Source organism: Natator depressus, chromosome 14 (genome assembly GCF_965152275.1).
Source record: "Natator depressus isolate rNatDep1 chromosome 14, rNatDep2.hap1, whole genome shotgun sequence".
Lineage (NCBI taxonomy): Eukaryota > Metazoa > Chordata > Testudines > Cheloniidae > Natator > Natator depressus.
Window position 1 is genome coordinate 28,965,048 of NC_134247.1, and position 20,960 is coordinate 28,986,007.

A 20,960-nucleotide genomic window follows, 5' to 3' on the forward strand; every position below is an offset into this window, starting at 1 on the left:
TGAGTGTACCGTTCCCCATCCAACCCCCTTGCCGTTTCCCAAGCAGTTGTTTTTCTTTTCAATAAATGAATTTTCTTTTAAGTAAATGGCTTTTTTGGCTTTGAAAACATTCTTTACTATGGAAAGCAACAGGCGCTGCAAGTCAGTGTAGCAAACACAGATTCCTACTAACATTAGAACCACTGCACTTCACTCCGATGTAGGGCACCAAACATTACTAGTGGCTTTGAGCCTCAAATTGCTCCCTCAAGGCATCCTTAATCCTTACAGCGCCATGCGAGGCCCCTCTAATAGCCCTGCTTTCTGGCTGTTCAAATTCAGCCTCCAGGTGTTGAATCTCCAAGGTCCATGCCTGAGTGAATCGTTCACCCTTCCCTTCACAAATGTTATGGAGGGCACAGCACACGGATATAACCGTGGGGATGTTGTCATTGGCCAGGTCCAGCTTTCCATACAGACAGCACTAGCGGCCCTTTAAATGGCCAAAAGCACACTCCACAGTCATTCTGCACTGACTCAACCTGCTGTTGAACCGCTCCTTGCTGCTGTCAAGGCTCCCTGTGTAGGGTTTCATGAACCATGGCGTTAAAGGGTAAGCGGGGTCTCCAAGGATCACAATGGGCATTTCGACTTCCCCTACGGTGATCTTCTGGTCTGGGAGGAAAGTCCCAGCTTGCAGCTTCCTGAACAGGCCTGTGTTCCAAATGATGCATGCGTCATGCACCTTTCTGGACCAGCGTTAATGTCAGTAAAATGTCCACAGTGATCCACAAGCGCCTGGAGTACCATAGAGAAATACCCCTTCCAATTAACATCCTCGGAGGCTAGGTGGGTTGGTGCCAGAATTGGAATATGCGTCCCATCTATCGCCCCTCCTCAGGGAAACCCATTTGTGCAAAGCCAGCCACAGTGGCGTGCACGTAACCCAGAGTCCTGGTTCTTCTGAGCAGGATGCAATTAGTGGCCCTGCAAACTTGCATCAACACGATTCCAATGGTCGACTTTCCCACTCCAAACTGGTTAGTGACCGATCGCTAGCTGTCTGGAGTTGCCAGCTTCCAGATTGCAATAGCCACCTGCTTCTGCACTGGCAGGGCAGCTCTCAGTCTCGTGTTCTTGCGCTGCAGGGTGGGGGCGAGCTCAGCACACTGTCCCATGAAAGTGACTTTTCTCATCTGAAAGTTCTGCAGCCACTGCTCATCATCCCAGACTTGCGTGACAATGTGATCCCACCACTCAGTGCTTGCTTCCTGAGCCCAGAAGCAGCGTTCCACTGTGATGAACATGTCCATGAATGCCACAAGCAATCTCATGTCGTATGCATTATGTGAGTCAACATCATCGTCGGACTCTGCACTGTCAGTTTGTAGCTTAAGGAGTAACTTGACTGCCATTCATGATGTGCTGGCGAGACCCATCTGCATATTCCTCAGCAGTTCAGGATCCATTCCCGCAGACCGAAAGGGAAGACAGTACAAAAAACATTGAAAGAGGGCGCCAAATGTGGACGGAAGTACAGGGATTGCTGAGATGCAAAGCGATGCATCATGGGGCGTTGGGACAGGACCCAGAATGCCCCACCCAAGCCACAGTACCAGAATGGGAAGAGGTGCTCTGTGGGATAGCTGCCCATAATGCACCACTCCCAATATCTCTGCAAGTGCCGCAGACATGGCCACGTCAGCGCGCTTGCAGCTGACAGTATGAACACACTGTAGCACTTTCCCTGCTGCGCTCTCTGAGGGCTGGTTTAACTCACAGCGCTCTACATCTGCCAGTGTAGCCATGCCCTAAGGGATGTTATGATAGCATAGAGCGTCTCCACCAGATGTGCTGAGGTTGTATTGGTACAGCTGCAGCACTGTACGTATAGACATGGACTAAGGGCTGGTCCACATTAGAAAATTAGATCAACCCAGCTACACTGCTCAGGGGTGTGAAAAATTCACACTTCTGAGTGATGTAGTTAAGCCAGCCTAAATCCCCGTGTAGACAGGGCTACTGTAGTGATTCAGTGTAGACATTTAATACAATGATGGGAGGGGTTCTCCCTTCACTATAGTAAATCCAACTCCCCAAGAGGCAGCAGCTAGGTCTGTGGACGATTTCTTCTGTCAACCTAGTGCTGTCTGCTTGGGGACTTAGGTCAGGATAACTGCATTGCTCGGGGTGGGGGGTATTGTGCATTTTTCACACCTGTGAATGAAGTAGCTGGGTCAACCTAGGTAACATATTCCTGTTCTGGCCTGTGTTGTGGAGGCCTATGGGTGGGTGGGGGCACATGTGTGAGGGGGTGCAGAGGTTGTAATCTGTGGTGGAAACTTAGTTGCAAACCAGATACCTAGAGAGTGTAGCAACCTGCTCAGTTCCCCCAGGGAATAAATTAGGACTGTTCCCTAGGCAGTGGTTGAATCCTTGCTCCAGACCAGTGTGTCATGGGATCTTGTATGATTTATAGCCCAGTCCCTGTAGGGTGGGGCTGGGGAGAGGAAGGAGTCTCTCTCGGGGACTGCTCATATCCTGGGTCTGGAAGTACACTGACCTTAATGAACAAGATCAACCCTTGTTCCTGTTCCTCCCTACCCCCCTGCAGCAGGATTTCCAAACTGGATGTGATCTCCCAGCTGGAACTAGGGGAGGAGCCTTGGGTCCCCAATCTCCAGGGCTACAAGAAAAGGGAGATCCCGAGAGATACAGACACAGGTGAGGATTCTGCTAAAATGACATAGTTTTTGTATCCTCATGGCAGACATCATTCTGGGGGTTTCACCGGTTGTGTGTGACCCTGTAGCCCCTACCCTCATCTCTAGTTGGATGGGATTAGGAGGTAGAATTGGTCCCTGGCTCACTCTCTTCTGGGAAAGGGTGTGAGGTGGAAAGAGGTAATTTTAATTGGTGGACGCTAACGCACTTAATTTTAAAAATTATTAAAAATATGTAGTGTTGATAAACAAGCAATGTCAGGTCAGCTTTTACTAATTGCTTGTCTTCTGCCAACTCGGGTGTGGCTCCCACTACTTTTAATCACAGGGGTTCTTTGACATAGTATTAAGAGTTGGGTGAAATCTTGTTATGGGTTGAGTTAAAACTCTATTGAGATTGGTAGGGATGAAGTTATGCTTACAGTTCTATTGACTGAAGGGTAAGCCCTACCTAAGACAAAAGGCGCATGTGAACCCAACCAGGAACGTCTGGCTGAGTATTGTTTTGGGTAGGGGAGTGTGTGTGTAGGAAGAAAAATCACACAAGAACAGGCTGAAGTCAGGGCAACACCTAAAACTTAGGTCACCTTAGCTACATCGCTGAGGGAGGAGAAAAATTTCATGCATTGTGTAATGTAATTATGTTGACCATACATTTTCTCCATATTTAAAGAATGAAGACATTAGTGTGTTTACAAAAGAAATCAATTTCAATCAGGATATTTCTAGAATTCTTTGTGTGGGTTTAACTGAAGTTTTTCTTTGTAAACATGATGGCTATAAAAGACTCACTTTTATGACTTGGTTTAGAGCTGTGATAACACATCTTAAACATTACTTATTTTTGAGGTTTTCTGAATAAAAACATCCTCCTATTCTTTTTCACATCCAGGACTCTTTCTCAGCCATACATATCTGACAAAAATCTCTTTTCTGGTGATAAAGATCATATCTATACCACATTGGCATCTTGTACAAGAGGGATGTGTTCTGTTTCTTCATGAAACACTCTTATGGGTTTGGCTGCTTTTTGACCAAATGGTTTCTAGATTTACAACCTACCATTTGCAGGATATTGTAATTACAGACTCTTAACAAATATTCTCTACAAAGCAGGAATCACAATAACTAACACACATACATCTTTCAGAGCATGGTAGAAAATAGTGTATAGAACAGGGGTGGGCAAACTTTTTGGCCCAAGGGCCACATCGGGGTGTGAAACTGTATGGAGGGCTGGGTAGGGAAGGCTGTGCCTCCCCAAACAGCCTGGCCCCACCCTCTATCTGACCCCTCCCACTTCCCACCCCCTGACTGCCCCCCTCAGAAACCCCCACCCATCATAGAATATCAGGGTTGGAAGGGACCTCAGGAGGTCATCTAGTTCAACCCCCTGCTCAAAGCAGGACCAATCCCCAATTTTTGCCCCAGATCGCTAAATGGCCCCCTCAAGGATTGAACTCACAAGCCTGGGTTTAGCAGGCCAATGCTCAAACCACTGAGCTATCCCTCCCCCTGCTCCTTGTCCCCTGACCGCACCCTCCTGGGACCCCCGCTCCCATCCCCAGAACCTCTGCCCTATCCAACCGCCCTCTGTTCCCTGTCCCGACCATCCCGCCCCGCCGAACCTCCGCCTCATCCAACCACTCCCTGTCCCCTGACTGCCCCCTGGGACCCTCTCTCCCTTATCCAACCCCCCGGCCCCGGTACCCTTACCATGCTGCTCAGAGCAGCATGTCTGGCAGCCAGCTGCACCACCCGTGTGGTAGCGTGGCTGTGCAGGAGAGGAGACAGCAGGGGAGTGGCTGGGTTTGAGGGATTCATCTCCTAATATTTCAGTCTCCCCATCAGCTATTTCGGTTGGTTCCCTCCCCTCAATATACTGACTGACTCCTGTCTGGTTTCCCTCTGTCCCAGGAGGTGACTGGACAGTGAGTGAAAAGGAGGAGGAGAACTCTCAGCAGGAATGTCCTGAGCCAGTGGAACCACACAGGGTGGTCTCAGGAAGAGGTGAAGGGAACTTTTCTCAGAGTCCTAAGCAGCAAGAAGCCCATGAGAGTCTGCAGGCCAGAGAAGATGCAGTGTAAATCCTCTCAAAGGAGCAGAGGATCCTCTCGAAGGAACAAGAAAATCAAAGAAGCTGTTCAACAGAGAATCCCCACTGGAGAGGGACCCTACACGTGCGGAGACTGTGGAAGAAGCTTCCCTTGGAAATCCATTCTTCTTACTCATCAGAGAATCCATACAGGAGAAAAACCCTACAAGTGCCCTGACTGCGAGAAATGCTTCAGCCAGCGCGGAAACCTCATTGCACATCCACACAGAAGAGAAATTCTATACATGCAGTGACTGCAGGGAAAGCTTCAGTCTCAGCTCAGACCTCACAAAACATCAGAGAAACCACATGGGAGAAAAACCCTACACCTGCAGTGAGTGCGGGAAAAGCTTCAGACTCCGCTCCCACCTCCCACCACATCAGGGAATCCACAGGGGAGAGAGACCCTATAAGTATTCCAAGTGTGATAAAAGCTTCAAATGTAGCTCATCGGTTATCGGACACGAGAGAATCCACACAGAAGCCCTATAAATGCCCCGACTGTGGGAAAAACTTCAGCCGGAGCTGGTACCTTATTACCCATCAGAGAAGCCACACAGGAGTGAAGCCGCACGCATGCTCCCTGTGTGGGAAAAGCTTCCACCAGAACTCGCACCTTATTTCACACCAGAGAACTCACATGGGGGAGAGCGCCTATAAATGCCACCAGTGTGAGAAAAGCTTCAATCAGAAGTGGAACCTTATTAAACATCAGAGAACCCACATGGGCAAAAAGCCCCACATATGTCCCGAGTGTGGGAAAAGCTTTGGTCAGCGCTCACACCTGGATTCACACCAGAGAACCCACACGGGTGGAAAACCCTGTGAATATCCCAAGTGCGGGAAAAGCTTTGGTTGGCGCTCCAACCTTATTGCACATCAGAGAGTCCACACAGGAGAGAGATCATATAAATGCCTGACCTGTGGAAAAAGCTTCCAATACAGCTCAGACCTCAGCAAACATCAGAGAAAACAGATGGGATAGAAACCCTAAAAATGCAATGAGGGCACATCTCAGAGCAGACTTTAATACATATCAGGGAATCTACACAGGACACAAACCCTAGAGGGGTCCTGGCTAGGGATGGGATGGATAACACCTTAGCCGATTCCCATGAATCTGAGTGTCAGGCCAGGCTGGAGTGGCCAGGTAACAAGGACGTGTAACAGTTATTAAAGCAGAGAATAAAATCACATTCCTGGAAGGGAGTCCAATAGAGCAAGAGACTGAGACGTTGTGATGGGATTTGATTCTCACTTCTCAAGGAAGCTTTGAGTGCCCCCTCTTCAGCTCCTACATTTAAGTTTGGTACTAGAAACCTAGAACAATCTTTACCTTGTAACTTCTGGTTTATTCTTCCCAGTGTGTTATTTAATGGAATTGATACATACAGGAGCAATGTTGGACTCAGGTTCAAAACATCCTATCTTGGGCTCTGAGCACTGAGTCAAGGCAATGGTTTAATTGTGATTTTTCTTGCTTTGAACAAGGAGGAATGAGGTAGATCCCAGTTCCTCAAATGCTCAGAGTCCTTTATCTGGAGAGGACAAGTGTGTGAAAATTTATCTTTGTGGGGTGAAATGGGCCTCCAGGAAAGTCTCTTTAAGGGTTTATTTTATACTGTACAATCTAGCAGCTGAAATTACACTTGGATTCTGCTTTTTATTCCCCTGTAGTTACTATGAATTCACAGATCTAGAAGGTTTAGGTAGATGACTGAGTTACTGATATCTGCCAGTCAAGTCACATACATACACTGTCATGGGTCTGCAGTTCTCCTTTTCAATACATGTATACTCTACAGAGCCCCCGTAATGAGTAGGTGAACTGCATGTCCCGTTTACTTGTTCCTATTCCATAACAATGGCCATGCTAGGTCAGACCAAAGGGGCTGACCACAAGGCTGAGTAATCATCCCTTGTACATTTAGAATCTAGGTCCATTAAATGCACTGACGTTCCATTGTAATTATCTTGCTATTTCTTTCTTCTTCTTTTCTTTTTTTATACAGGCACTTAAAACACACAAAAATATCAAAGTTCACTTCAGAGTCAGGACAGTGTAAAAACATAGAAGCTAATTCTCTGTACTCCAAAAATATCTCATCAACTGAGTTTGGAGCAGGAGTGTTAATATTAAAAGATTCCATTGTAAAGTTAATTGGCTGTTTGTATGAACTAGTGGTAAGGACAGGTGAAATGAAGAACGCAGTGAAATTGAAACCACAGGTTTACATTTATATTTGAATTTGAGGCTGATAGACTCATTGAAGTTAGGCCATGTCTGCATGGGAAAGATTTTTCTGGTGTATGTTTTTCTGCTTTAACTGTATCAGTATAACTATCATGAAAGAGTGCATCCACTTCTCTTTGTATATGCCACTTTTAGCTGCTTCCGTTCTGAATTGTTGCTCTTCACTTTAGTCAAAATAACTGTGCAGCATCCTGAGCAGACACCCCAGGACACAATGTTTCACCACTGGGCTCTCTGCATTGTGGGATTTTTTTCATGGTGCATTGTGGGATGCCTACCACAACCAACTGGGACTTGGGGTCAAACTAACAAACTCCTAGGATTCCTCTTCTGGCATCCCATCATTCATCCATTTTTTTTGTCCCTCACCAGTGACATTTTCGAACTGCAGTAAGGCAGCATGAGGAAGCTACTGTTGAGGCCATGGTCCTGACAGTTCCTAATATGAACAGGCTGTTCTGTGTGTACTGGCAGTCATGCAGCTGGACAGCTTCAGATGGGTGGGAGACAGCCAAGGCAATATGGCTAGCAGAGAAGAAAGAAATAGAGCAGTTACTTTTACGTGACAGCTTCCTGAGGGGACCACTGAGGGGACTAGTCTGCCAACTAGTCTGCCAACTGCTGGTTGGACGGGATAGCACTGCAGAACAGGGAGGAACAGCCATGGTGGCAGAACCTCAGGATGAAATTGAGCATAGACAAAGGTAAGGTGCCACACTAGGGGAAGAAAAAACAAATACTGAATGGGGAATAACTGGCTTGGCAGCAGCACTGCTGAGAAGTATCTGGAAATTGTGGATCACATCCCCAGCATGAGTCAACAGTGCAACTCTGTTGCAAAAAAAGGAAGTCAATTTTAGGTTGCATTAGCAGAGGCTGTTAGGATATAGATATTCAGGCCTGTCTGTAAAGGCCTATCCTCTAAGAATTTAGGTGTATTCTTATCACTTAGCTAGTTATAGAGGTATAAAAGAAAGAAATAAAATCACTGTCTGCCAGTGTAAGGGCCTTCTCTTACTGTGACAGTCTGAGGCCCTGTTCTTAGGCTAAGGCCTTTGGCTAAGCAGCAGAAGCAGCCATAAGCTGGGAAGCGAATGGTCACATCCTCACATTCCAAACTAGTCACATTGAAATAAGGCAGTCTGGGGCTGTTAGAAAGGTGATCCGATCTATCACCTCCAGAGAAAGAGAAAAGCTAGAGGATGTAAAAGGAAGTTTAGTTTGATAGTTTTCTGTTCGGTAAGAACTCACTTATCAATAGACAGCTGGGAAACCCTTATGTCTTTATAGATGTAGTTGTGAAATCCTCACTTCTGTATTGTTTTGTCATTATAGTTCCCACTTTGCTATTGTTTGTCTGTATAATCTCTGTCTGGTTCTGTGATTGTTTGTCTGCTGTATAATTAATTTTGCTGGGTGTAAACTAAGGTGGTGGGATATAATTGGTTACATAATCATATTACAATATGTTAGGATTGGTTAGTTAAATTTCAGGAAAATGATTGGTTAAGGTATAGCTAAGCAGAACTCAGGTTTTACTATATAGTCTGCAGTCAATCAGGAAGTAAGGGGGAGGGGAAATTGGAATCATGTTTTGCTAAGCGGGGGAATGGGAACAGGGACACAGGTAAGGCTCTGTGGTGTCAGAGCTGGGAAGGGGGACACTAAGGAAGGAAACTGGAATCATGCTTGCTGGAAGTTCACCCCAATAAACAATGAATTGTTTGCACCTTTGGATTTCGGGTATTGTTGCTCTCTGTTCATGTGAGAAGGACCAGGGAAGTAAGTGGGTGAAGGAATAAGCCCTGTAACAGAGGCATAGCATGCAAGTCACAGGAGCCGATAGTACCGCTCTACTCCGCGCTGGTTAGGCCTCACCTGCAGTACTGTGTCCAATTTTGGTTACCAATGTATAAAAAGGATGAATAGAAACTAAAAAGGATTCAGAGGCATGCAACAACGATGATCAAAGGGATAGAATGCAAGTCATATGAGCAAAGGCTGAAGGAACTGGGTATTTTTAGTTTAGTTTGGAAAAGAGGAGATTAAGGGGGGACATGACAGCAGTCTTCAGATATTTGAAAGGCTGCCATAAAAAAAATGGAGAAAAGTTGTTCTCTCTTGCCACAGAGGGCAGGACAAAAGCAATGGGTTCAAACTACAGCATAGCTGTCATAAATATAAAGGGAAGGGTAAACACCTGTAAAATCCCTCCTGGCTAGAGGAAAAGCCCTTTCACCTGTAAAGGGTTAAGAAGCTAGGATAACCTCGCTGGCATCTGACCAAAATGACCAATGAGGAGACAAGATACTTTCAAAAGCTACAGGGAGGGAGAAAAAAACTCTCTCCCTATCTGTGTGTGAGATGCTTTTGCCAGTGACAGAACAGGAATGGCGTCTTATAACTTAGTAAGTAATCTAGCTAGATATGCGTTAGATTCTGTTTTCTTTAAATGGCTGAGAAAATAAGCTGTGCTGAATGGAAAGTAGATTCCTGTTTTTGTCTTTTTGTAACAAGGTTTTGCCTCGAGGGATTCTCTGCGTTTTGAATCTGATTACCCTGTAAGGTATTTACCATCCTGATTTTACAGAGGTGATTCTTTTTACTTTTTCTTCTATTAAAATTCTTCTTTTAAGAACCTGATTGCTTTTTTCATTGTTCTTGAGATCCAAGGGTTTGGGTCTGTGTTCACCTATGCAAAGTGGTGAGGATTTTTATCAAGCCTTCCCCAGGAAAGGGGGTGTAAGGTTTGGGGAGGATTTTTGGGGGGAAAGACATTTCCAAGCGGGCTCTTTCCCGGTTATATATCTGTTAGACACTTGGTGGTGGCAGCGATAAAGTACAAGGGCAAAAGGTAAAATAGTTTGTACCTTGGGGAAGTTTTAACCTAAGCTGGTAAAAATAACCTTAGGGGGTTTTCATGCAGGTCCCCACATCTGTACCCCAGAGTTCAAAGTGGGGAAGGAACCTTGACAATAGCACATTTAGATTAAATGTCAGGAAAAACTTCCTAGCTGTAGGAACAGTAGGACAATGGCACAGACTGGCTAGTGAGGTCATGGAAGTTCCTTCACTGGAGGTTTTCAAAAGGAGGCTGGATAGCCATCTGTTCCAGATGCTTTATCTCGCATCTTGGCAGAGGGTTAGACTAGATGGCCCTTGCAGTCCCTTTTAACCCTATGATTTTAACACAAGCACTCCAGGTGAATACACGCAGCGCCGACACAAGCAGCCAAGTATACACATGCCCAAGCAATGTATAGACTTTGGTAGCTGCATGCCAATGTAACTTGTGTTGACCAAAGTTTGTAGGGTAAATGTGGCTGTATATAATGATAGACTCAAGAAACTCAATCTATTTAGCTTAACAAAGAGAAGGCTAAAGGTAACTTAATTACAGTCTACAAGTGCCTACATGGGGAATAAATATTTGATAAGGGGCTCTTCAGTCTTGCAGAGACAGTTATAACACAACCACAGAATCCATAGTATTGGAAAGGACCTCAAGAGGTCTTCTAGTTCAGTCCCCTGCACTCATGGCAGGACTAAGTATTATCCCTGACAGGTGTTTGTCGAACATGCTCTTAAAAATCTCCAATGATGGAGATTCGACAACCTCCCTAGGCAATTTATTCCAGTGCTTCACCACCCTGACAGTTAGGAAGTTTTTCCTAATGTTCAATCTAAACCTCCCTTGCTGCAATTTAAGCCCATTGCTTCTTGTCCTATCCTTAGAGGTTAAAGAGAACAATTTTTCTCCCTCCTCCTTGTAACAACCTTTTCTAATCAAGTGGCCAGAAATTAAAACTAGTCATTCAGACTGGAAATAAGGCATACACTTTAACAGTGAGAGTTATTAACCATTGGAACAGTTTACCTAGAGCCATGGTGGATTCTCCATCACTGGCAATTTTAAAATCAAGATTGGATGTTTTCTGCTAATCTGCTCTAGGAATTATTTTGGGGAAGCTCTGTGGCCTGTGTTAACAGGATCAGACTAGATCAGGGGTTCCCAAACTTGGTTCGCGGCTTGTTCAGGGTAAGCGAGACACTTTTTGTTTACCTGAGCGGCCACAGGTACGGCTGCTCACAGCTCCCAGTGGCTGTGGTTTGCCATTCCTGGCCAATGGGAGCTGTGGGAAGCAGCGCAGGCCAGGCCACCGCTTCCTGCAGCTCCCATTGGCTGGGAACAAAGTGTCTTGCAGCCCGCCAGGGGCTTACCTGAACAAGCCATGAACCAAGTTTGGGAACCCCTGGACTAGATGATCACAACAGACCCTTCTGGCCGTGGAGGGAATCGATGAATGAGGAGACTCCGGGAGCCCCCCTGGGGGAGGGTAATTTTAGAAAGACTGGGGACTGTTCTTGCTGGGACAACAAAATAACTCCAGGGCTGACAGTGCTTGGAGCCCTAGAGGGCAGCAGGAGCCACAGTTCTCTGGGCCTCTCACTTTGATTTATTAACTCTGGCTGGTCCAGGGCCGGCTCTAGGTTTTCTGCCCTCCCCCCCCGCAAGCAAAAAATTTTTTGCTGTCCTCCCCCCTTTGTTTTTGGCTTTTACACATGTTTGCACTTTGCAAATTTTTTTTTGACTATTTAAAATTAAAAAAAAAATGAAAACAGAGAATTTGTAGTTAATGAAATAAAACAATTTCCTATTAGTATACTCATTTAATTTTAAGCATTGAGAAATGTTTGAGAAATGCTTGTCTTGGGCTAATCAACTGTGAATAATTTACATTCTGAGTCCAATGTTTCAGTATAAGTGAATCTGACTTTTCTCAAAGCTGTATATGTGTTTGTGTATCCTTTCTGCCCATCAGAGTTGGCAGCAACAAGGGCCGGCTTCAGTATTTAGGGGTTCTGTTTCAATAACACAATGCAAAACTGGCTCAAGCCCCCACCCAGTGACCTGGGACAATTACATACCACCCCCCCGGGCGCCTCTAAGAGGCAATACTTCCCTTCTCGCAAGCACGGAGAATGAGTGTAACAAAAACCTTTTAATAAAGGAGGGAAACAGTGTGGCATTATATGGGGGAAACACCACAAACAGGATTCATAACACCAACCATGAGCAAAAGACCCACCCCCAAGTAAGTTTGACAGTGTCCTTTTCCCCTCAGGGTCTTAAGTCCAGCAACCCAGTAGTCCATCCCCCCCCCACAGTTTCTGTCCTTGGTCAGTACAGCCCCCCCAGATTTCAGAAGTTCATCTGGAGAGTTTACCTCCCAGCCTGGGTGGAAGTGGAGGGAGGTATGAGGGGTATCTTACATGCTCCTCTGCTCAGGTTGACGGCCAAGTGCCACACCTCTCCATGGAGTTCTACTGCAGTCTTCACCACCAGCCGTACCTCTCCGCCAGCCACCCACTCTGCTCCCCTGCTGTCCGCTCGTCTCCACCAGCCACCCAGCTATTTGCTCCTCTCTAGCCATCTGGCTGTCTGCTCACCAACTTATCTTCAGGCCCTCCCCCTTAACACAGCTCTAAACAACTTCAAGCTCTTTAGTGATTTCAGCTCTCAGTGATTGTTAGCTGGTAGTAGGGGAGCCTCAGTACTGGTGCACCACTAGCCTAAAGTAGGTCTAATGGTTAGACCTAAATAGCAGTGATTTCAGCTCTGCAGCATTTAACAAGACTCCTAATGAAGCCAAAATTAGCTCTGTCAGTACACCAAGGAGAGAAGTCAAAGTAGTATTCAGCATACACTCTTTCAATTCCTTGGGTTTTGGAACCCGTGTCCCTTGCCTACCGAGTGCTACTTGGTTGAGGGCGAGTCCCTCTGTCGTAAAATGCCAAGTACAGTTCTACTGTCCTTGATTCACATAACCAGGATAACAACCCTTTATTACTCCAGTGCCCCAATAACAGAGAGACTGGGGATCCCACAGCAGCCAAAGTGACCATTTGGGCAAGCAGTCCATCATGCTAGGCATGGTGGGTGTGCCCATGCAAACGAGATCAGCCCCTGAAGTCCTTTTCCACAGCTTACCACCCCAGATGTCAGGGTAGAGCTCATTCTGACTCTGCTTACATTTGAAAGACTAATTTTCCCCATCTACTAAATATATTCTCCTGTTTAGCACTTTCTTTACCAAAGTGACAGAATCTGCCAACCGGTTCTATTGCTGTTCCCGTGCCAGATTTCCATGCTACGCTGAGCCAGTCCTTCTGTACGGAGTATTTCTTGTTCGTATGGTACAGGAAAAAGGTAAAGCACACACAAAATCTGTGGAGGTTCCTTTGTTCTGGCAGGAGAGGGGGGAAAAAACCTGGCAAATCTGGTTCACAACTGAGATCAGACTGATTGATTGCAGTAACAAAGCCAAGTAAAGTTTAACATGGATTTAAGGTTAACAGTATGGCCTTGTAAAAGACCATTTGAGTTTTTTGACTACAGTCTCTGGCTTTTGTCCTTTTGGGGCACAACCTGAAAGTTACTTGTTATCTGTATTTATTTTTTGGAGTTCTGATCTCAGAGCATAACTTTTTGAAGAATATATTGGTACATCTGTAAAAGAATTTACAGCTAGAGTGGAGAAGGCGGCAGCAGGGGCTGTGCACAAGGCTGCTCAGCAGGGGGAATTATTGCTCCAGCTGTTTGGACAAAGACACAAAATCCTAAGAAGGGAAAGGGTGGAGGATTTGGCAGCCCAGGAGCGGCGGCTGCATTGTCAGGAGCCAGGCTCTTGCGGACTGAGCTGGCGGGCTCAGAGTGACTGGGATTCCTGCCCCCCTCCCTCCCACATAAGGCTCAGGCTGGCAGAGGTGTCAGGCACCTGCCTGGGGCGGGCTTGGCTCAAATGCTGCAGCCCCAGCGCCACTGGAGAGGGGAACCATCGGATCCGCTTCTCAGCCGGGCTCCCCGCTCCGGCGGCCAGGGGCTACTCCCGGGAGGGGACCGGCCGCCCCCGGCACGTGCCTGGATGGAGCTGGTGCTGCTGCCCGGGTCTAGCCGCCATCTGCTCTTCCAGTGCACAGGCCTGTGCCGGGGTGCAGCCGCCTGACAGGAGCAGCCCCTGGGCACGGGCTTGTGCCCAGGCCGTGCTGGTGCAGCTGCCCAGCGTTAGCCCATGGGCCGAGCCGCTGCCCGGAACGAACCAGCCTCCTGCGCTGCCCATGTGCTCCAGCCTGCACCCGGACGACAATGACGACGACGACGATGCAGCTGCCTGGGACTAGCCACCTTCTCCCCTGGCGGATGCCGCCGGGGAGCGGGCGGAGGGCGCAGCCGGGTAGGGGGCTGCCACGGCCGCCGGAGCCGCAGTGCCTGCCAGTGCCCTCTGCTCACCAGCGTGCTTTACTTCCAGGCGGTGATCACGGCAGGAACCGTGATGCTGGTTTATTACTTTGAGTACACGGACACCTTCACGGTCAACGTGCAGGGCTTCTGCTGCTAGGAGGACTCCCACCCAGGGCCGGTGTAACGTAATAAAGTGCTCGCCGCAGTACTGTGCTACTTATGCTGTACTGAGCATGCTCAGTACATCTGCTGAAGCCACTGCCCCTCACCCTGCCCTCATTATCCCTAAGATTCTACAGACTGCTTTTGACAGGGGCTAAAAAGGGGCAAAGGGGGCAAAACGGAGGAGGGGGGTGGCCAGGGTCTGAGCAGGGGGCGGAAATTGACTGGTCACGGGGGGTCAAACAGCTGGAGGCAGCATTACAAGAGGGGCTAAAGGGCAAAATCAGGAATGAGGCGGGGAGGAGGCAGAGTTAAGTCCAGGAGTGAGGCACTTGCACAGGGTGTCAGAGGGCAAAACCCAGCACAGGCAGGGGCAGAGGGGGTAGCAGCTACCCCAGTGGGACCGAGACACCAGTGCTTGCAAAATAGTTTGTTGGGAGGGGGGCGAGAGGCTTTTTTATTTGAGCAAAGTTGCTTTTTTGTATAGTCACATAAATTGAGCATGCTCAGTAACATCTGCTGAAGCCACTGCCCTTCACCCTGCCCTTATTATCCCTAAGATTCTGCAGACTGCTTTTGACAGGGGTTAAAAAGTGGCAAAGGGGGCCAATCGGAGTAGGGGGGTGGCCAGGGTCTGAGCAGGGGGCAGAAATTGACTGGTCGAGGGGGGGTCAAGCAGTTTGAGGCGGGATTAGGAGAGCGGCTAAAGGGCAAAATCAGGGCTGGGGGCAAGGAGCAGGAGTTAAGCTTGGGGTAAGGCACTGGCAGAGGGTGTCAGAGGGCAAAACCTGGCACAGATAGGGGCAGAGGGTGTAACAGTTACTCCAGTGGGATTGAGACACCAGTGTTTGCAAAAATGGTGGGGGCAAGGGGGCTTTTTTTTTATTTCCCCTCTCACAGACAGCACCTCTCAGCATGGGCTTCCCAGGGCTGGGTTCTTAAAGTCACAGGCATCCCAATGCCTAGTCAATGCAGGTCCTCTTTGTATGTCTACACTACAAAGTTCAAAGCGCTGCCGCGGGTGCCAGTCCTCCTGGTAATCCACCTCGATGAGGGGATTAGCTCCAAGCACTGGGAGCTGAGCCTGTCCACACTAGCGCTTTAAAGAGCTCAAACTTGCTGCCCTCGGTGGGGGGGTGCTTTTTCACACCTCTGAGGCAGCAAGTTAGAGTGCTTTAACTTGCCAGTATAGATAATCCCTGAGATTTAATTCAGTGAAACATTTTACCTATACCCCTTCAGAAACAAAGAATCCCTTGTCACTGTATCTGATTGCATAGAGTCTCCTAGCAGTTTTCCAAGTTGTTTTATCTGCTGCTGGTGTTCCCTGAATTCCCTGAATTTTTAAATTTAATTTTTTCTTCTCATTTTAGAGCTGACTGAATTTCTGGCCTAGCATCAAAACTTTGTTTTGAGTCAATCCACCAATGGGGATTGCATTTTAGCAACTGTTATTTTGCCTCTCAGTCGAGCTCTTAGTGTTTTTCTGCATGCCATTGTGTACAACTTGAATCTCAAATATTCAATAAAGGCAGTATACTATCTCCTATAATGTCTTTCTCCCTTGAAAAAAATCTATTGTAATTTTTGCATAAAATTAGAACTGCCATTGTGGGTCAGACCAATAGTCCGCCTAATCTAGTATCTTGTCTTGTGACAGTGGCCAATGCCAGGTGCTTCTAAGGGAATGATCAGACCAGGCAATGACTCAGTGAACCATCCCATTGTCCACTCCCAGCATCTAGCAGTCAAAGGACAGTTTAGGGACATGCAGAACATGGGCCTACATCCCTGATTATCTTGGCTAATAGCCAATGTACTTATCCTGAGGACTGATCTAATTCTTTGTTCAACCCATTCATAGTTTTGCCTTTCAAAATATAGTGAACACACATCTACAACCCCAAGATACCTTTACAACCACAAGAATTCTAAAATCATAAAACTCTCGAGTCAAGAAATTTTAATAAATACATATCTTTTTTTAATGTGTCTCTTTGTTCCTGAGCCTTGAGCCTTGTCAAGGTTCCTTCCCCACTCTGAACTCTAGGGTACAGATGTGGGGACCTGCATGAAAACCTCCTAAGCTTACTTTTACCAGCTTAAGTTAAAACTTCCCAAAGGTACAAACTATTTTACCTTTTGCCCTTGTACTTTATCGCTGCCACCACCAAACATCTAACGGATATATAACTGGGAAAGAGCCCGTTTGGAAACGTCTTTCCCCCCAAAATCCTCCCAAACCTTACACCCCCTTTCCTGGGGAAGGTTTGATAAAAATCCTGACCAATTTGCATAGGTGAACACAGACCCAAACCCTTGGACCTTAAGAACAATGAAAAAGCAATCAGGTTTTTAAAAGAAGAATTTTAATAGAAGAAAAAATAAAAGAATCACCTCTGTAAAATCAGGATGGTAAATACCTTACAGGGTAATTAGATTCAAAACATAGAGAATCCCTCTAGGCAAAACCTTAAGTTACAAAAAGACACAAAAACAGGAATCTACATTCCATTCAGCACAGCTTATTTTCTCAGCCATTTAAAGAAAACAGAATCTAATGCATATCTAGCTAGATTACTTACTAAGTTCTAAGACTTCATTCCTGTTCTGTTCCCGGCAAAAGCACCACACAGACAGCCAGAGAGCCTTTGTTTCTCCCCGCACTCCAGCTTTGAAAGTATCTTGTCTCCTCATTGGTCATTTTGGTCAGGTGCCAGCGAGGTTATCCTACCTCTTAACCCTTTACAGGTGAAAGGGTTTTTCCTCTGGCCAGGAGGGATTTTAAAGGTGTTTACCCTTCCCTTTATATTTAGGACAAGCCTAAACACCCGAATGAATCTTAGTCTACCCTCATACTGTTCCTGTTACCTCTCCGAAACATTTAATATACCTAAGGCCATATCTACACTTTAAGCATGGGTTAACTCAAGTTATGGCAGCACAGAGTCACTATGGTTACTATGTCACTTGTGTGCATGCCTCCTGGACTCCTTGTCTTGGCAGTCAGGGTACTCCCCAGAAGCACTTGTATAGATTCAGAATGAGATGCACCATGAATAGATATAGAATCATAGAATATCAGGGTTGGAAGGGACCTCAGGAGGTCATCTAGTCCAACCCCCTGCTCAAAGCAGGACCAATCCCCAACTAAATCATCCCAGCCAGGGCTTTGTCAAGCCTGACCTTAAAAACTTTTAAGGAAGGAGATTCCATCACCTCCCTAGGTAAGCATTCCAGTGTTTCACCACCCTCCTAGTGAAAAAGTTTTTCCTAATATCCAACCTAAACCGCCCCCACTGCAACTTGAGACCATTACTCCTCGTTCTGTCATCTGCCACCACTGAGAACAGTCTAGATCCATCCTCTTTGGAACCCCCTTTCAGGTAGTTGAAAACAGCTACCAAATCCCCCCTCATTCTTCTCTTCTGCAGACTAAATAATCCCAGTTCCCTCAGCCTCTCCTCATAAATCATGTGTTCCAGTCCCCTAATCATTATTGTTGCCCTCTGCTGGACGTTTTCCAATTTTTCCACATCCTTCTTGTAGTGTGGGGCCCAAAACTGGACACAGTACTCCAGATGAGGCTTCACCAATGTTGAATAGAGAGGAATGATCATGTCCCTCGATCTGCTGGCAATGCCCCTACTTATACATCCCAAAATGCCATTGGCCTTCTTGGCAACAAGGGCACACTGTTGACTCATATCCAGCTTCTCGTCCACTGTCACCCCTAGGTCCTTTTCTGCAGAACTGCTGCCGAGCCATTTGGTCCCTAGTCTGTAGCAGTGCATGGGATTCTTCCATCATAAGTTCAGGACTCTGCACGTGTCCTTGCTGAACCTCATCAGATTTCTTTTGGCCCAATCCTCTAATTTGTCTAGGTCCCTCTGTATCCTATCCCTACCCTCCAGCATATCTACCTCTCCTCCCAGTTTAGTGTCATATCCCACTGTATTTTGGGAAGCTTTGGTTTGGCAGTGTATGCTCGGTACCAAACAGGTCAGACAGTGGTGGTTGTGGCCCTGGGATCCAACTTCTTGTAATGCATTGTTAACCATCCACTAATTTTATATGTATCCCATACATAAACATATACATAATGTTCACACCTTTTTTTTCTAAACCCACAAACCTGCCTGGCCCTCCTCACCGTCTGCCATCTCACACATAGTGGAAGCTGCCCCACTACAGCCACAGACACAACTTTTTTTGTATAGTGATGTGCCCTGTGAGGGTTAATGTGTATACATTAGATTCCAGGCCTTGTACTGTCCAGAAACATATGTAGCAGCGAGGATAGTACTACCTGCAGTAGTGACAGGTCCTACTTTGCTAAAAAAGGCCATCTGATGTAGCTAATTGCTACAGATAGCAGTCTCACATACCTATGGTGTGAGAAACTGCTATCTGTAGGAATTAGCTTCATCACACACACACACACACACACATCAGTGTTACAGGTAACACATCCCTCCAGATTGCAGTTTCTTATGTGTGTGTGTGAAAATGCTATCTGTAGGATCGCACTACCTGCAGCAGCAACAGGTCCTACTTTGCCAAAAAAGGCCATCTGATGTAGCTAATTCCTACAGATAGCAGTCTCACATACCTACTGTGTGAGAAACTGCTATCTGTAGGAATTAACTTAATCAGATTGCAATGTTACAGGTAGCACATCCTTACAGATAGCAGTTTCTTACACATAACTGTGTGTGTGAAAATGCTATCTGTATTACTGGGCTACCTGCAGCAGCAACAGGTCCTACTTTGCTAAAAAAGGCCATCTGATGTAGCTAATTCAAGCAGTCTCACATATTAAACTAAACTGATAGTTTTCTTTAACCGTGTAACAAGCATTGTGGATGGGGGGAAGTGGTCGATATGGTCTATCTTGCCTTTAGTAAAGCTTTTGATACTATCTCATAAACAAACTATGGAAATGCAACCTAGATGGAGCTAAAATAAAATAGGTGCCAAACTAGTTGGAAAACAGTTCTGACAGTAGTTATCAGTGATTCACAGGCTGAAAGGGCTGAGTCAGGCTGAAAGGGCATAACAAGTTGGGTTCTGCAGGGATCAGCTCTGGATAAGTTTCTATTCAAAATCTTAATCAATGATTGAGATAATGGCATAGAGAGTACAATTATAAAGTTTGTGAACGATAACAAGCTGCACACATACAAAATTGGAAATGACTTCCTAGGAAGAAGTACTGAGGAAAGGGATCTGGGGGTCATAGTGGACCACAAGCTGGCAGTACTGTGTCCAGGTGTCCAGTTCTGGGCACCACATTTCAGGAAAGATGTGGACAAATTGGAGAGAGTCCAGAGAAGAGAAAAAAAAATTAAGGTCTAGAAAACATGACCTATGAGGGAAGTAGCATCTTTTTACAAAAGCTGTTCCTTACAATCTACGTATAAATAACTGCTATAGATAGCACATTTCTACATGTAGCAATTTCACATACACTACAGGGCAAGAAACTGCTACCTGTAGGCATTTGCTACATCAGTAGCAGTTTACTACAGTAGCAGTTTCTTACAATCCGTTATGTTATGTATCAGTAACTGCTACCAGTAGTATATTCCTACACGGAGCAGTTTAATACACTACATCTGGCTCTAGGTTGCTGCCCCTGGAAATGTGCCACCCCAAGCACATGCTTGCTTTGCTGGTGCCTAGAGCCGGTCCTGGGCTGGTCTCTCTGTTCAGGAAGGAGAGAAGGGTTCTGGCTACTGTCTGGCAGAGCGGGGGTTAACACGGTGTGATGATAGACTGCTTGCAAGTTGATTATTATTATTACTCTTCTTGCTTCTGCTGCTCAGTAGATGGGGGTTGAACTTCCTGGGTCAGATGCTGCTGCTACTACAGCCTCCCTAGCCTCCGTCCTCTACTGTGTGAGCCAGGAGCCCGGGCTGAGCTGCTGCTGCTCCCCAGCGGGCTGTGTGTGGGGAGAGCCCTTCCCTAGCGCCCCTCGGGGCCCAGCCAGAGGGGGAGGAGGCTTTCTCCGGGGCTGGAACCAGCCCCGGGCTCTGCCGAAGCCAGCTCTTGAGCCGGAGCCTGCAGGTGAGGGGAGAGACCCGGGGAAAGGGCTGGGGCCAGTGTGATGACACAAATCTCAACCCTCCCCTTTTGCAACTAGGTGCAGTTTCTGCCACTCAAAGTGACCATCTTGGCTACTTCTTAGGACTTGCTATTGCCTGGCCAGGATTGCAAATCAGGAGGGATGGGGTTTTGGTGGAAACACTCACGATTTGCTTCCTCCTTGCTAATGTGCCAAATTGATTTTACCACCTGGTCCAGGGGTTGCGAATCAGGAGGGATGGGGTTTTTGTTCGAAAACAATCACAATTCCCTCCCTCCTAGCTAATGCGCGCAGTTGATACGTGAAAAGGGAGGTAAGGTTTGGGGGTACCGAGCATGCCCATGAGTCCAAGGTGATACCACAGTGGCCCTTTTGATTTTATTCACTGGCTTCCTCCTTGCTTATTTCCAATGACT

General features: G+C 46.7%; 2 protein-coding genes across 2 annotated transcripts in view; both read left to right on the forward strand.

The window, feature by feature from the left end:
* The window catches only part of LOC141999010 (uncharacterized), a 56,820-nt gene extending 51,879 nt beyond the window's left edge, over positions 1 to 4,941 (forward strand). Inside the window, exons 4-5 of the mRNA XM_074972088.1 lie at positions 2,594 to 2,703; positions 4,620 to 4,941. Of these exons, the coding sequence (XP_074828189.1) occupies positions 2,594 to 2,703; positions 4,620 to 4,789 (280 nt within the window). The 3' untranslated portion in view covers positions 4,790 to 4,941. The remainder of the gene's footprint in view (positions 1 to 2,593; positions 2,704 to 4,619) is intronic.
* Positions 4,834 to 20,960, forward strand: part of LOC141998837 (uncharacterized) — a gene marked incomplete at its 5' end in the record, with an annotated part of 30,377 nt that continues 14,250 nt past the window's right edge. The window contains 2 exon segments of the mRNA XM_074971815.1: positions 4,834 to 5,315; positions 5,317 to 5,753. Coding sequence (XP_074827916.1) covers positions 4,834 to 5,315; positions 5,317 to 5,753 — 919 coding nt within the window.